This window comes from Thamnophis sirtalis, unplaced genomic scaffold (assembly GCF_051295495.1).
Source record: "Thamnophis sirtalis isolate CommonGarterSnake01/CBP01778 unplaced genomic scaffold, rThaSir2_p1.2 scaffold_6, whole genome shotgun sequence".
Taxonomy (NCBI): domain Eukaryota; kingdom Metazoa; phylum Chordata; class Lepidosauria; order Squamata; family Natricidae; genus Thamnophis; species Thamnophis sirtalis.
In genome coordinates, this window is record NW_028261386.1 from 51108209 (window position 1) to 51124150 (window position 15942).

Consider the following 15942-nt stretch of genomic DNA (forward strand, 5'->3'; position numbering starts at 1 on the left):
GGGCATGTGGAGCTACGGTATGTTTAATTGAGTCACATTTTCTGTAAATTCTGCACTGGTTCTTTCGAGGACATGCTTCACAGTATCCAAAATTAAAACATGGGGGGAAAACTTCTCATAAAAAGATCACGCTTTTTCTATTCATCGTGGAATGGGTCTCCTAACGTTTTCATATTTAATTAGTTCAGTCGACATGTGATAATTGCAGGATCAGGTGATTTAGTATGAAGACGTGTTTACGTCTGGCTGCCAGGCTCTCCTTAATATTCTATTGTGGTTTAAAGGGCTTCTGTCTCTAAAAGAGGCCAGCAAGAGGCCCTATTTTAGAATATTGACTTCCCATTTAAATGCTGCCTCAGCTGCCAAGAGTATTGTGAATATATGTTGGAGAATGTCTGCTCAGGGTCACTATCTCATAAATAAGATTTGCCGCAAGAAAGAGTTGAGCTATTTTTTAAAAAATGGTTGCCATTCTTATTTCTTCTGTTTAGGTATCTAAAGATGTGTATGTTTTTCCAAAACCAAGAAATAAATATAAGAAGTTGATGGTGGCTGTGATCATATAGTTAAAGAGCTGCCCCATTTTATATCTATAGTAAGGCATCTGTAATGTTTCGTTTTCAATTATGTAGTTGCCGTTAAGTTCTTGAATTCTTTTGATCTCTCAGTGCCCTTCCTTTAGAAATTCTAAACATCAGACTACAATTCCTGTCAAACCATATAAAATATGTGTTTTAAGCTACCATAATTTAACATAAATTGTTTTTTTAAGTGTAGGAGAAAATCAGGGGGGAAAACATCTCTGTGACATAATAGATCATTTCTAATTGCTCCATTCTTGTAGCCTTTGTCTGCATGAAAGTTGTCTGCTTGCCCCTTAGAGAATTGACAAATCCATTCAAGATGGTTTCTCTCACATTTTGTTCTCCATTTCACTAAGTTTTTGGCTGGTGATAATTGGCTATTGTGGGTAAATTCTGTCATAAACAGTTGAAGCTATTCTTCAACACAGAGGGTGTTGTATTATCTTCCTTTGTGTAGTTGTTGGGATGAAATACCTGTCAAGGGAAAGACAACTAACCTTGACTCAATGCTATTATTATATCTGAATCAAAAAAAGTTAAACCTTTGCCCTTAAGGCTTTAAGGCAGACTTCTTAGTGCCCTCCAGAGTGCACTGAGTTACAACTGCTCTAATTGGCTAGGAATCTATGGGAGTTGAAAGAGAGAAAGGTTAGCAAAGACCATCCTAAGCATTTATGACACTAAGCAGGGAAGAACTAATCCAGCCATCCCAATCTGATGTCCTTCAACTGTGTTGGGATTACTCTTCTTAAGGTAAAACCACTTGGAGTGCCATGATCTAAAGATAGGAACTTCTTTTTACCACTACAATAATTTTTTTTCTACCAATAATAAATCAAGCTATGCACCTGATCTTTTAGAGTAGGGAGAAGGAATTTATAATTGGTTATTTGTTCAACTGTTATCTTCTAATATTTAGGATCACCACATCCAATAGTGAGAAATAGTGGCAATTGTAACCACACATCTCTGAAAATTCCCAATTCCAGTTACAGCAGAAATTCATTTTCCTCTGGGCCAGAATTAGAACTATTTAATGGACAGATGAGCGGAAATGATTTCATGTGGATTTAGTACCATAGAGAAGGGAAACACTTTATCTGTTTTGTATTCAAATAAATTGGTCCTTCAATATAAAAATTATTAAACAGGAGGATATGATTCTGTACTCCTCTATATAGCAATAGCAATAGCAGTTAGACTTATATACCGCTTCATAGGGCTTTCAGCCCTCTCTAAGCGGTTTACAGAGTTAGCATATCGCCCCCACAGTCTGGGTCCTCATTTCACCCACCTTGGAAGGATGGAAGGCTGAGTCAACCTTGAGCCGGTGAGATTAGAACTGCTAAACTGCAGATAACAGTCAGCTGAAGTGGCCTGCAATACTGCACCCTAACCACTGCGCCACCTCGGCTCTCTATATATTGGTGAATTAGAAGACATAATTTTTCTGAAAGAAGAAATTGTAATTTGTATCAAAAATTGTTAGAAAAACAGCTGTATGCATACTATATTCTTTAGAAATCCTAGCCTCACTCTAAAAATAGCACTTTCCAGAATCATTTGCAGAGATATCCATAGGGGAGTAAAAAATTAGGCAAGAGGCCAGACACTATGCAATCAAAGTCTCATCTCTTTTTAACGTGATGTGTAATAAAAAAAGGCTGTGGCTTTGGCTACATAGTTGTGGCTGCCATCTTGATTTTTTTTTAAATCCCCTCCCTGAAGATATTTCTGATTACTTGCAAATAAAAGGGACTTAAAGGAGCCATAGCAGTCCTTGCCATCAAGTGAAAAAAAGAAACCCAAGTCCAATTGAATCATTGATAGACATTCACCCACCCTTGCATACACCGTTCACATCATCATTCCATCATAAGGATTCAATATGCCTCTACATAGGCAGTTGAAAGACAGCTGGTCTACATTCAGATGATTCCAAAGAGATCCCTTTACAAGCTGGATGGAAATGAGGCCCAGCTCTATTGCTAGGCCTGTGTGAAAGAAACTGGGAGAGCTGCATTTGCCCCTGGAGAACTTTGCATCCAACACCGACTGATCTGAGATTGTCCTCTGCAGCAGCTACTTGACATGTCTGAAATAAGTAGAATAATTACACAAAGATGGATACTTTTGATGTATCAAAATTAGAAGACAGTTTTCAGGACAGTTGCCTTTTGGGTTATTTGCTGTCTCAGCTTTACTTCTTTGCAGTTGGTCCAAACTATTCAAAGCAATTGTGGGGCAGCTGTTACAAAATATGAAAAATGCCTTCTAGCCAATTGTGTACTTCTTTTTTAAAAAATGGCTTGCGATCCAATTTATTTATAACATAATTTTTTAAAGATTTACCTTTACAACACTTCCAACATTTGGAATAGAAATTATCAGTGATAAATTGCAGTTTATATTTGCTGAAATGTATTAGGTTATATTACATTTGGCACATATCTGTATTCCTTGAGAAAGATAGATTTTATTATGATTATGTAGATATATGAAAGCATCTACAATTAACATGAAATAGGGGACCATTTAAAGGTTTAGTTTTAGAAGCCAGCTGATTTCCTTTAAAAAAAAACCAATTGTATTAGAAATTACAATTACCAATATATAGACTAATACAAACTTAAAATAAATAAAAGAAAAATAGTGCAGGAGAGAGAAATAAAGAAAAAACAATAAAGAAAAATATATCAAGAAATTCCTCCTTCATCACAAGGAGGAAGTAATTTTAATAAATTATCTTCTCTTAAAAGAGAACAAATGATCCCTTCTTCCCATATCCCATCTCTCTTGAATAAACAGAAACTAAAAGCTGAGTTGTTTAAATTTTAATCAGCAAAAGTCCATTCAGAGTTATTAAAGATAACATTTTCTATTTTAACCTCTATAAAATAAAGCAATTTTATATTCCTTCCTTTTACTTTTAACAATCTTGATATTTAGCCCCTTCAAATGATGGCCTAAAATTTGATTTCTTTGCATTTTTTTTATTCATTCTTATAAATTCTTCAAAGTTTTAACAAGCCTCTGTTATAAATCCAATATAAGAAAATTATCCAGGCCATTCTCTTGACTATTTGTATATGCCTTTAAAACATCCGTTAGTTTGCTTTGTATGTCCAATGTGGCATTCTTTTCCACATCATTCTTATAGACCAGTGGTTCTCAACCTGTGGATCGCGACCCCTTTGGGGGTCGAATTACCCTTTCTCAGGGGTTGCCTAAGACCATCGCAAAACACATTTTTTTAAAAATATGGAAAAGAATTTTTTATGGTTGGGGGTCACCACATGAGGAACTGTATTAAAGGGTCGCAGCATTAGGAAGGTTGAGATCCACTGTTATAGCCTGTCATTTTTAAATCACTTTCAGTCCAGTGTCATTCTTGTTAGGTAAAACTGACTAGAATAAACATTTTTAAAAAGGATTTCTGCATCTATAATTCAAAATACTCTTTAATAATTCAGTGTTAAAATATTCTGTATTCGTATTTTTCTCCTTTAATTGTAATCTTTTAGTTCCTCTTGGTTCCCTCTAGCATCCAATCTTTAAAGTTTTATTCTATCATTTTTTTTAAAGAGAATTCAAAACAAAAACATTTTTTCCTACATGAATTATAATTCATTCCAAAAATATGATTTCAAATCCATCTGGAGCTTTGGTCCATTTCCAGAATCAAAGTTCTAATCACCTTTTTGCTGTTTATTAAGAATTGTTAGCTTATATTTAAAACTTTTTTTTGCTAACGATTGAAGGAAACCCAGTGCTATACAACTGGTTGATCTAAAGGTTCTTAACAGCTAAAAAGGTTAACAAGTAATTTCTGAAATTTATTTAAAAAGGGAAGTATGTGAATTCAGTGGTTTTTTTAAGTGTTGACCATAGATTGAGCAAGACGGGTATTCCCTCATCTCCTAGAGCTCTAAACCTGCCAAAGACAAGGAGTAACTCATACACTATTTGTGGAGCATTTGTGGGGTTCTTGAATCCTCACCGTGTATGGAGATGGATCTATTCACTCTTTACCATGGTTGTCCACTACAGTTGTCAACTACACTAAGTTCACTATTTCTTCTCCAGAAATTCAAGTCAATATCCCCAAAGAAACTCAAAACAAATTAAAATGTGAAATAATAATATGATAGAAGTGTATTATGCCACACATATAAAGGGACGAAGCTGGAGAGAGGCCGAACTGTTCCAAATATACTATACTCAGTAAATGAACGCTATGGTAAACGACACAGCTCAATTCCAACGCAATGTCACACGAAATAATTAAATGAAAATGAAAATAAATTGAAATATATGAAAATTCAATATAACAATGCAATCAGAAACATTGAAATGGAATCATTAAATATTTAGTATAGTGTGTGTTGCTTTTTTAGTATAGTGTGTATTGCTTTTACGTCCACCAGATGGGGCTGGTTTTCAAAAAAGCATTTTTTTTACAAGCAATCATGTTTTTACCTGTCACAGGTATGACATCTATATACATATATAAAAACATTAGCGTATTCGAATGCAACGTTGTGTCAAAATTTCAAAGCAATCGGTGAAGAACTTCTGGAGATTAGCAATTTTGAACAAACAACCATTATATTTTAATTTATATAGATGTGTATGTGTGTGTGTGTGTGTGTGTGTGTGTGTGTGTGTGTGTGTGTGTGCAAAAATGAGTATAGAGACTAATGATGAATAGACAAATGTTAAATAGTGATTATAAGAATGTATTTCAATGAATGAATTTGAAAGGGAAAAATAAAAAACTTTTAAAAAACAGTGTACATTTTGGCAATATTTTACAACAGGTAGTTTCAAAATTCAATAAGAATCAAGGTAAATGTGCGTTTGAATCCAGTGTTTTATTGAAAGTGATTAATTATATTTAAATCTAATATTGCTTCTTTCAAAATTTTTATCTATCTCATAATTCAAAAACAGTGTAACATATTTGTGATACTTTAGCAGATTTAAAGATTCTTAAAAAAAATAAACCTTAGAGATTAAAAATAATAAAATGTTTACATCCTTTATTGTTTGACATGTTAGCTCCTTTTGTGTGAGGCCCTTAAAACTGTGACTAGAAAATTGATTTAAATAGTCCCATAAATAACAGTTCTCAGGCACCTATAGTCTGTCATCCCCAAATCCTTTAGGTTTTGACACATATTTTCTCTACTTTGGTAGAAAAATCCTTTTACAAGGCAGAAAATACTTGTGATTGATAAACTATGGAATTACTAGAAGAAAATCAGAATACTCCCCAGCTTATATTTATCTGATTTTTTTCTACATTAATAAAAACAGATGTTTCTTCAGACATAAACTCTCAAGTGTTTAGCAACCTGTGCTCTGGCACTTGCCCATAAATATTTCTATAAAGGCAAATAAATAAATATGCTCAAATTTGTTTTCTAAGCATTCTTATTCAGTGTGCAAAGCACAACATAAGTCATTACCGGGGGAAAAATTACCTACTCGCAACATATCTTTGTGAAAATCCCTGAATGTAGCTTCATATATTCTGGTCCTCTACATGAAGAGGTCATACTTCTTAAAGAGATTGCACTGAAACACAGAGATCCATTTGTGAAATCTGCTTTTCTGAAACAGGACTAAGTGTGCCATCTTGTGTTAGTTCATGATACCAAGATTTTTCACATCTATTTGACACCTGATTCCTCAGGATAAGAGACACAGATGACATCTTCTTCCCCAATTGTTCCTATTCCTGATATAGCTCCATAGGATCTCTGACCTGTAGAAGCTAAAATACTCTTTTCGGTAGAAATACGGTGCAGAACGCGAGGAACATAGATCTGGAATGGTAAGAGGTTTTCACATAATTAAATAACAAGCAACTATAATTCTAAATTACCTAAGATTTTAATCTTAACTCACTCCATACTTTACTTCCAAGCATTTTCTATAGGAATAAAATAAACACATAAATTTTATTACTCCAATTCTACAGGCTAAATGTATATTTATGTCTTATAAATCTGAAGTCAAACATATTTAAATCGTGTTCCTATTCTTGTCTATCTCATCAAGTTACCAACTTGATATGGTGGGAAAATTCATAGCTTCAGTGATACGGGGAGAAGCATGACAGGTTCATGCTCATTGGAAGAGTTGAAAAGGGGAAAGTGAATCTAAAATCATAACATGTATGAGGGCAGATGAGATTCTGCAAAATGGAAGAAAGTTATTCCACCTAGAACCGTGTTGGTGAAACTTTTCAGCACCGAGTGCCAAAATAGGAACGCGCACGTGTGGAGGAATGCCAGAAATTGGAAGAGCAGTTCCCCAGTGCGCACGCGCACACTGAGAAGCTGACCTTCCAGTTTCTGGCTTGCACATGCGCATGGGTCACCAGTTTCTGGCGCGCATGCACTCATGAAGACCAGCTGGCTGGTGTGCATTCATGTGCCAGAAACCGGAAGCTCAGGATGCAGTTAAATATACATGTTAATAGATTCTAACCAACTGTATACTTAATTACATGTTTTTCAAGGATTACTACCAGCCCATGTTTACATATGCACTTGTGCCCTGAATAACTCATGATCTCCTAGTTTCTACTTTGATGCTTTAACCAAATCATCAAACTGGTTCTCGTGGCTATAATTAAATCTTTAAGAAAAAAATTACGGATGACAAAGCATTTGCAGAGAGAAAGTATATTGAAGAACCAGCAAAATAGAGACTGAGATGCAACAAGCAGAAGGCCAGTTGTGAAATAGGAAAGCAGCAGGTGAAGATTAAATATTCACTGAGCTGTTTTTGGCTGCAAGAGAAGCCTTTTAAAATAACAACAGATCTATGTCGAGAAATATGAAAAAGTCAAGAAGAAATATGTGACCTAGTGATTGGGTAGGGGGAATCAGTTATATTTAACTATGTTCTGAAGATAGAAGAGATAGGATTGCAAGAGAATAGTCAAATGATTGCTTTATTAATTCTTCATGAAGGCAAAGTCTTCTGATTTTGCACTCATAGATGCAGTTGTAGATGGAGAAAAATGCCAAATAAATAGAACCATTGCAGAAAATATAGATGGACATGAGATCACATAGTTAATATTAAATGAAGAATGGAAAGAAGAAAAATGTATTGAGATTTATTTATTAAATACAGCAGGACTATCATAAAAAGTACCATATAAAGGCAATAATAAAAATTTAAAAGTAATTATTTCAAGTGCTAATGCATGGCTACAGAAAAGACACTTTTAAATTACAAATCCATAATCAGCCAGTAAAAATCCCATGAACTTCAGAAAGTAGCAAATAAAGACTGTCTTCTGTCTCAGGGCAGTGACCAGCAAGCAGAAACTAACGTTCTGGATGAAAGCAGATGGTAGATTAGAAAAAGACTCTATACATTGAGGGAAACCGAGAGACAGACAACAGATAAGATGGATGATTATGAAGTGATCAAAGGCATTCCTTTTAAGAATTATCACCACATATAGCAAGTGTTTATCATTGCATAGTCACTATGCAATGGTTATATCTGATTCAATAGCATCTACCTAGCTAATTGTTCTGCTATATAACCTTCTAATATTACATAAATCAAGAATTGGTATGACTGCCAAGTAAATCATTACCAAAATTGAGCATCACATATATTATTATGTAGTAAACAGTTGTCTTAATGTGTTTCAGTTGCCCACAACATTTTATCTGCAAAGAAATGTTTTCTCAACAGGTCAGAATTAAAACCACAATATTTCAGTATTTCTGAATGAAATCATTAATGCAAATATTTTATAATTTCAGAACTTGCTAATAGACACAAGCCCTTTCTTAGAATATTTATTTTCCTATGTAATAATATCTATCTGATACTTACAGAAGATATTGGAGCTGAAAAATCAGTTTTATTTTCTTTATCCCTGGACAGATATTTTGCTTCCTATAAGTAACAATGAAAAAAAGTTAAATTGAAATAATTTTCAAAATATATGCACAATATAAATATTCAAAATTCTACAAATAACTATTATATTATATAACTATTTATCAACATAAAGAAAGTACTTTTAATTAATGATCATTTTATGTGTTTTATGTTAATATCTAAAATACAGCTATTTTAAAATTAAATGTTTTGATTCATTTACCTTGTATTGCATGGGGGTCAGATACCAGAACAAGCTAAAACAGGTATATGTTACGCAAACAACAATTGTTATGCATACAACTAAGAACGTAAGTAATGTTGTAGGTGCAGTAAATCCTAGGGGAGAGAGAGAAAATAAATCTGTCAACTTAAACTTAACAGCATGATAGACTAGGCAGTGGTACAATTGTAGCAATGACATAAGGGAGTGAAGACAGTAAATGCTAGTAGCTATTATTTGAATGGATTAACAGATAAATACATCAGACTTGAAACCCAATAATGCAAATAGCTGTGTATTTGGCTTTAGTTTCAACTGTTGAAGACATAAAAGCTCACTATGAAGTATATAATAATATTTGTTTATTACAGTCACAGACCAGCATTATAAACAAGAAGCATTAAAAAAAGACAACATAGTAATATAGCAATAGCAATAGCAGTGGACTTATATACCGCTTCATAGGCCTTTCAGGCCTCTCTAAGCGGTTTACAGAGAGTCAGCATATTGCCCCCAACAATCTGGGTCCTCATTTTACCCACCTCGGAAGGATGGAAGGCTGAGTCAACCCTGAGCCGGTGAGATTTGAACTGCTGACCTGCTGATCTAGCAGTAGCCTGCAGTGCTGCATTTAACCACTGCACCACCTTGGCTCATTTACAGTACAATTAGTGGTGGATTGTTAGTGAGCAGTGGGCAGTCAAAGTCTGCCTAATTTTGCAGACAAAATCTGGCTACATTCAAAGAAAGTACAACGGACTGATTCGATAACAGCAATTGTACATAAAAATGATTGGTATCACGTATTTATCAGCTGAGATGTTATGAGATGGCTCCATGAGTCCTTACAGAAGGTACAGTATAATAGGACATGCGCTGTAATTTTGAACCCCTTGTCCATTGGGGCACAGTCTCAGCTCATGTGGAATTTTTATATTGGCACTCTAAAAGTGCTGTGGGAAGTACATTGCAGCATGCTAAAGTTAGTGCTCTTTGGAGTTTGGGGACAGTTATATAATGTAAATATCTCAATGTTTTGAAAAGAGGAGTTTGCTCAAAAAATGAATAGTCTTGTTGGGATTGCAGGTCTTTAAAACGTTTAAAGCGCGCACTTGTACCCTATCATTAAGAGCACTTCCTTGGAGAAGCCAAGACATTGACGTTTTGGGGAGATGGTCCTGAACCATACTGATTCGTAATTCGTCCTCTAAAAGGAAAGAATTCAAAACTGTAGGGGAAAAGAGTAATTTGAACCAATGTGCTATAATATAAGTCCACGCACCTGTTTCAAGTTTAGATAATTCTGCCACCCTCTTTAGTACAACATTTGGGACATAGTGAGCTACCTGAAATATAGGTTTTAGGAATTTGGACTATACACTTTCCAGGGAAGTAAAAATAGAGTAAGGTCCCAGCTAAGCACCAAAGAGTAGTTGTGCATGAGCCAGAGCTAAATATAGCTTCAGTGCTGCTCGAGTATACTGTGCTTCTTTGGAGAACTGAAATGATTCAATTGCTGCCTCTGTTTTTTGAGCATTTTGAATAACATAGTTTTGATGTACACTGTATTCAGTAAAGCTATGGAAAACCATACCCAAATATTTAAAGGGTTTAACTTGCTTGATGTTCTGGCCATTTATCTTTCAGGCATGCAATTTAGGTCTTTTTGCAAAGATCTTAGTTTTACTATACAGTAATTGATTTCAAAAGTTTCTCTGGAGTAATAGCTTGCCAAAGCATTCAGGGCTCCTATAAGTCCAATTTGTGTTTGAGATTAAAAAAAACTGTATCATCTGCATACAACAAAGATGCACTATGTCTATTAGCTAATTTGGTGTGTGTGTGTGTGTGTGATATTCTAATTGATTAATTGGGCCACAAGTAGTTTATATAGAGATTAAACAGCAGTGGAGCTAAAATGCATCTCTGCCTTACTACTCTATAGCCTGGAATCTCATCAGTGTAGTAGCCTTGCATACTGCATCGGACTTTGATTCTGGAATTCTTATAAAGATTGTAAATAAACAATAACAGGTATCTATCAATGGTAGTATGCAGACGCTTACTACATAAAGAAAGCTTAAAGTTTTTCTCTGGAAATCAAATGCAGACTTAAAATCAATGAATACAGCATACAGTGATGAACTTGGTTTGGATATATATTTTTCAGCCGGGTGTTGAAGAATAACAGCATAAATACAAATGGGGTACAATGGTTCAACAGTTAAAGAAACTGAGCTTGTCAGCTGGAAAGACCTGAGCACAGTGTGACGGGGTGTGCTCCCATTACTTGCCCCAGCTCCTGCCCACCTAGCAGTTTGGAAGCATGCAAATGTGAATAGATAAATAGGTACCACTTCAGTGGGAAAGTAACAGTGTTCCATGCGCCAATGTATAGTCATGCTGGCCACATAACCATGGAAATGCCTTCAGACAACACAGGTTCCCTCGGCTAAGAAACAGAAATAAGCAGTCCTTACAGCCCTCTTTTAAATCTTTGGATTGCAGAATTATTAAAGGGGGAGTTATGGTAGGTTATGGGAGATGTTGATGAAATGGAGTAAAAAGTGCTATATCATTCTTCCCCACCCTTGAATTTAAGTCATCAGAAACTATTATATAGGCTGGGAGAGTACACATACTATATACATGTATATATACATGTACAGATACATACACTTCAAATTTGGTCCATAAACTGTTAAATTAAGACCTGTTTTGAGATGATGGAAGAAACATTAACCAATAATAATAGGGCATTATTGAATTCTAGCAGCACAGACATTGTAAGCGGTCCATTGGACATAATTATGTAATGTCTGAACGTGGCATAGTTGATATTTATATACTCAAAACATTACACAATTTGCTGTATACCTGCTCAAGAACTGCTGGGAATAAGGATTTGTACCCATTTATATGCAAGTTGTTTTCAAGGTAGTTTCTTGGATGAGAAGGAGCATATTGAATTCAGCAATGTAATTTATAAAGCAGAGTCTTTGGATTTAGCATTCCAGCCCGCAATATTCCATGAGAGAATGGTTAGGGGTTTAAGAGCCTCCAAATGTCAATCTGAGTTCCCTGTATTTGCCCTTATTAAGGCAAATTCTGAGGAATAGTAAGAACACAGGTTGCGTCATGCTGTTTGTTGTTGGGATAAACTATTGAGGAGGCAAGTATGTTCTGGGTATCAGAGAAGGCAATATCATTAGAAGATAGCTCCAGGGATGACATAAGACCTGGAACCAGACCTCTGTCTCTGGGAAGTTGCCAAGTGCTGGGACATTGGTTCTTCATCTTTATCAGAACAATCTTCAACATCCCCATTTAGCCCACATAATGATTTACAGCCATTTTCTAGGGGATGCAGTTGGAGAACCACATTGTAGCAAATGTTAAAAGCATGTCTAGGTTCAGAGAAGGATGAGGTGGACTGTTCCTTCAGGATCTTTGTGCTTAGGAAACTCCAGTTGTAGCAACATTTTGCCAGGCTGCAGATTACCAGGAACTGGATTGGACACCACGGATTCTTCAGTGACTGTGTAAATGGATTTTTTGATATTGTGAGAGTATTAGAAATTTGTTGATTGAATGTATTGCCATAATCATGAGTGAATGATAAGGCCAGATCAATGAACGGCTTAGCTGTAGAGCATATTGTCCACATGTTTCTCTTAATTTGTCCAGTCTGTGTATGATGTCTGCTTGTTCTATATCTGGCAATGCACCAAATGAATCAATCAGCTTTCCTTCCAGTGAGCTTTCAGTAGACTTTCTAGATGAGACACTTGTCTCAACTCTGCCCTTTTTCTGCTGGAGAGTTGAGCCCACCACAGTTGTTACTTTTTCTGCCAATAGAGTCAGGAATGAGGACAACTCTAAACTCCCTGGTAGTCTCACAGTGTTTATCAGTATGAGCAACATATTTATTTATGGCTTCTGCAGTTATAGTGGCTTTCAGCTTACCGTATTTTCACGACCAAAAGCCGCACCGGATTATAAGCCGCAGTATCAATTAACGTTAATTTTTCAAACTTTTTCCACATATAAAGCGCACCGGGTTATAAGCCGCACATTTCCCGACGCTTCTGGACATCTGTTGCAGTCGCGAGGAGGAGCGGAGAAGAGCGCGGAGGTTCTTGGCGCTCCAGGAAGCCGGGAAAGCAGTTGGGAGAGGCGCACGGCTTGGTTTCTCCTCCCTGGACGTCGCAGCAGCAGCCCCAAGTGCACCGAACCATGTGTTTTTCGCATCGGGGCATGCTCTTGCAGCACACCCCGATGCGAAAAACACTGAGATCGGTGAGTTTAGGGCTGCTGCTGCGACGTCCAGGGAGGAGAAACCAAGCCGTGCGCCTCTCCCAACTGCTTTCACGGCTTCCTGGAGCGCCAAGAACCTCCGCGCTCTTCTCCGCACTCTCCTCGGCTCCTCATAACTGCAATAGACGTCCAAAAGCGGCAGGGGCTATCGAGCTGGAAATCCAATCCCCATTAGCCCCAAAAGCCGCTTCTGGACATCTATTGCACTCGCGAGGAGCGGAGAAGAGCGCGAAGGTTCTTGGCGCTCCAGGAAACCGCGAAAGCAGCTGGGAGATCTTTTTCCACATATAAAGCGCACCGGGTTATAAGCCGCACTTCCGGTTTTGGATCAAATTTTAGGATTTTCAGTGCGGCTTATAGTCGTGAAAATACGGTACTTTGCAAAGAACTCCTTTAGTTAACTTTATTTTTAATTGAAGTTAAATATTCAAAGATTGAAGTCACTGTGTGCTGTAAGCAGACATTGTCTAGATACGAAGTCTATTCTATTCTCCCTTTTAAAGTTCAGATCATCCCCATCCCTGCATAAGCAAGGTAGCTGCTGAATAGACAGCTGGAGTCAGGGCAGGGGAGGCATCCTCTATCAGGGAAGACAAAAGTTATATAGCTGTTGGTTTTCTATTTCCACCTGTAGATCCCACTCCAAGGAGTTATGTGTGTTACATCCATCTGATGAGATAGTAGAGTCAAAGTTACTTACTGAAGTTATCTGCTTATTTATTGTATATTCATTCATTTCCTGTTGCTTCAGAGGCTTGGTTGAAATCTGTGTTGAAGTGGATATAGTGTCTCTTCTTCTTCCTTTTCCCCATTCTTAAGTCCCAGATTAAAAATTATTAAGTTGTGACTGGAGCAGCAGATAAGTGACCTCTCAGGCAATACAATTTAAAAAATTAGAAATGGAGAATAAAACTACTAAAATAAAAGATTAAAAATGGAGAGCATACACTCAGAGCTGCTCATCCATCTCTATCTTGCACTCCATCTTATGCAGAAGGTATTGGTAAGCCATTTCTGAAAAATGTTGCCAGAAAAACTACACAGGCTTGCTCCTGCATTGACTCCAAGGACCAAGCAACAACCAACCACCCCTTTAGTTACCTCTGTATCTTTACATTTTACGATATTGTTCTCCTTGACTCTTATCCAAATGTATATCAGTGGATTAACAGAACACCCATGATACAAAATGTAACATATTTATCTCCTGCAATGTCTGCATTCTTTTTTCAGAGAAGCAGAGATATTTACCTAATCTTAAAAATGAGAAGAAAAACAGCCAGAATAGGCAGAGGATGGGAGCTGCTAATGCCTGAGTCACAGCTGCAATATGAATCTGCTTCTCCAGTTTGGTGGGAAGGTATGCATAATAGAGGTTATAGCGATCAACGGTATGTTTCAGCAATAGATAAATTAACCCTGAAAATAAGAAAAATATGACAGTATTACTAAGAAAGGCTATAAAAAAGTTTGCAAAAATTTATACCAACATCCAAAAAACTCCTTCAATTCATCCTCCACTCCTAGTGATAAAATAACTCTCAAAAATGAACACAAATGGTATAATGAATGGTTATAACATTTTGTTTGGTCATAACATTTTGTTTTCTTAACACATATTATTATTTAAAATTCAATATATTGCACATAAATACTGCACAATGTTAAAATGCAATTTAACAACTAATGCAAAAAACTGACACTCTGGATATCTTTCCTTATTATTCACACAAGCATTACAGACAGCTTTTAAACATAAGTTCCCATTATCTATGGCATGTTGTTGAGATGTTCTGAGTATGGGAATAAAATATGAATGCTAGATATAATACACTAGAAAGTATAAAAAGGTAAAATCAACTTTTTATTATTAGCATTTTGCCTCCTAAAGCCTATATTCTTTGGGAGGGGGCAAGGCAGGAAAAACACACAAAGCATGGTTTCTGGAATTATTTTCTAATTATAAGCAGTAACCATAAGAGGAATCTGTAATTACATTACAAATATGATCTAAAATCTACTAGATATCTTCAATTTCTTTTCTTTCATCCTATTTCTTTAGCTTGTAATAGGCCAGTGATGGTGAACCTTTTGGGCTCAGTATGTGAAAAATTCAGAAAATGGCTAAGTTGACTTTGCTAGCGTGTCACTTCCCCACCCTTGAACAAAAGAGAAACAATTCTTTACATATTAATTTATTTTTAAAAAATTCTGTCCAATTATGTGTGTGATTCTTAGAATCTGCTGTGTACCACTTGGATTCAGGCGGTGTTCTCTGTTGACAAGCCACTGTGATCTACACAAGGCAGCTCAGGCTCACACAAGGTTTTCATTCTTGAAGCACCTTCAAAGAATATTCTTCTGTGGCCTCTGTAGCTTTCCCAAACTCCACAAAAGCACATCCAATTCTCAAGCAATTTTTGGAGGCTTCAGAAGCTGTGGCAAAGCACAGTCTCCTTGCGTGGCTTCCAGAAGCCATGTAAGAGCACAGCTCATTTTTGGGTGGCTTCTGCAGCCTCTGAAAATTGTGCAAAAGCACGCCCTGTTCTCACACTATTTTCCAAAGCTGTAGAGGTTACATGACTTCTTGTGGGTATGCAATTCTCACATGGTCTCTGCAGTCTCTGCAAATCAGTCACTAGAGCCTTCAAAAATCACACAAGAACGGGACATGATTTCGAGAATAGCTGTTGTTGAATGTTGATGAACACTGGCATGTCACTCAAAAAATTGTGGTGTGTCACCTTTGACACATATCTCATAGACTCACCATCACTATAATATGCTGTAATGCTCTTTCATATATTTTTTCAGAAATTTAAAATGCACAATCTAGATTCTTTATTTAAAAACTGAATTGCTTTTTAAGTATGTGCCCAATATTACTTCGGTAGATTT

General features: G+C 36.3%; 1 protein-coding gene across 7 annotated transcripts in view; it reads right to left on the minus strand.

Annotated features, from left to right (window-relative positions):
* Positions 1–5439: 5439 nt before the first annotated feature.
* The window catches only part of TMEM63A (transmembrane protein 63A), a 45831-nt gene continuing 35328 nt past the window's right edge, over positions 5440–15942 (minus strand). For 6 of the 7 annotated variants that reach the window (XM_087717859.1, XM_087717858.1, XM_014058643.2 and 3 more), the window contains exons 20-23: positions 14296–14463; positions 8728–8843; positions 8457–8519; positions 5440–6415 (exon numbers count right to left, since the gene is read on the minus strand). In XM_087717859.1, coding sequence (XP_087573985.1) covers positions 6260–6415; positions 8457–8519; positions 8728–8843; positions 14296–14463 — 503 coding nt within the window. In that variant the 3' untranslated portion in view covers positions 5440–6259. Of the gene's footprint in view, positions 6416–7645; positions 7977–8456; positions 8520–8727; positions 8844–14295; positions 14464–15942 lie in introns of those variants that run through there. The other variant, XM_087717860.1, reaches the window with a different exon arrangement.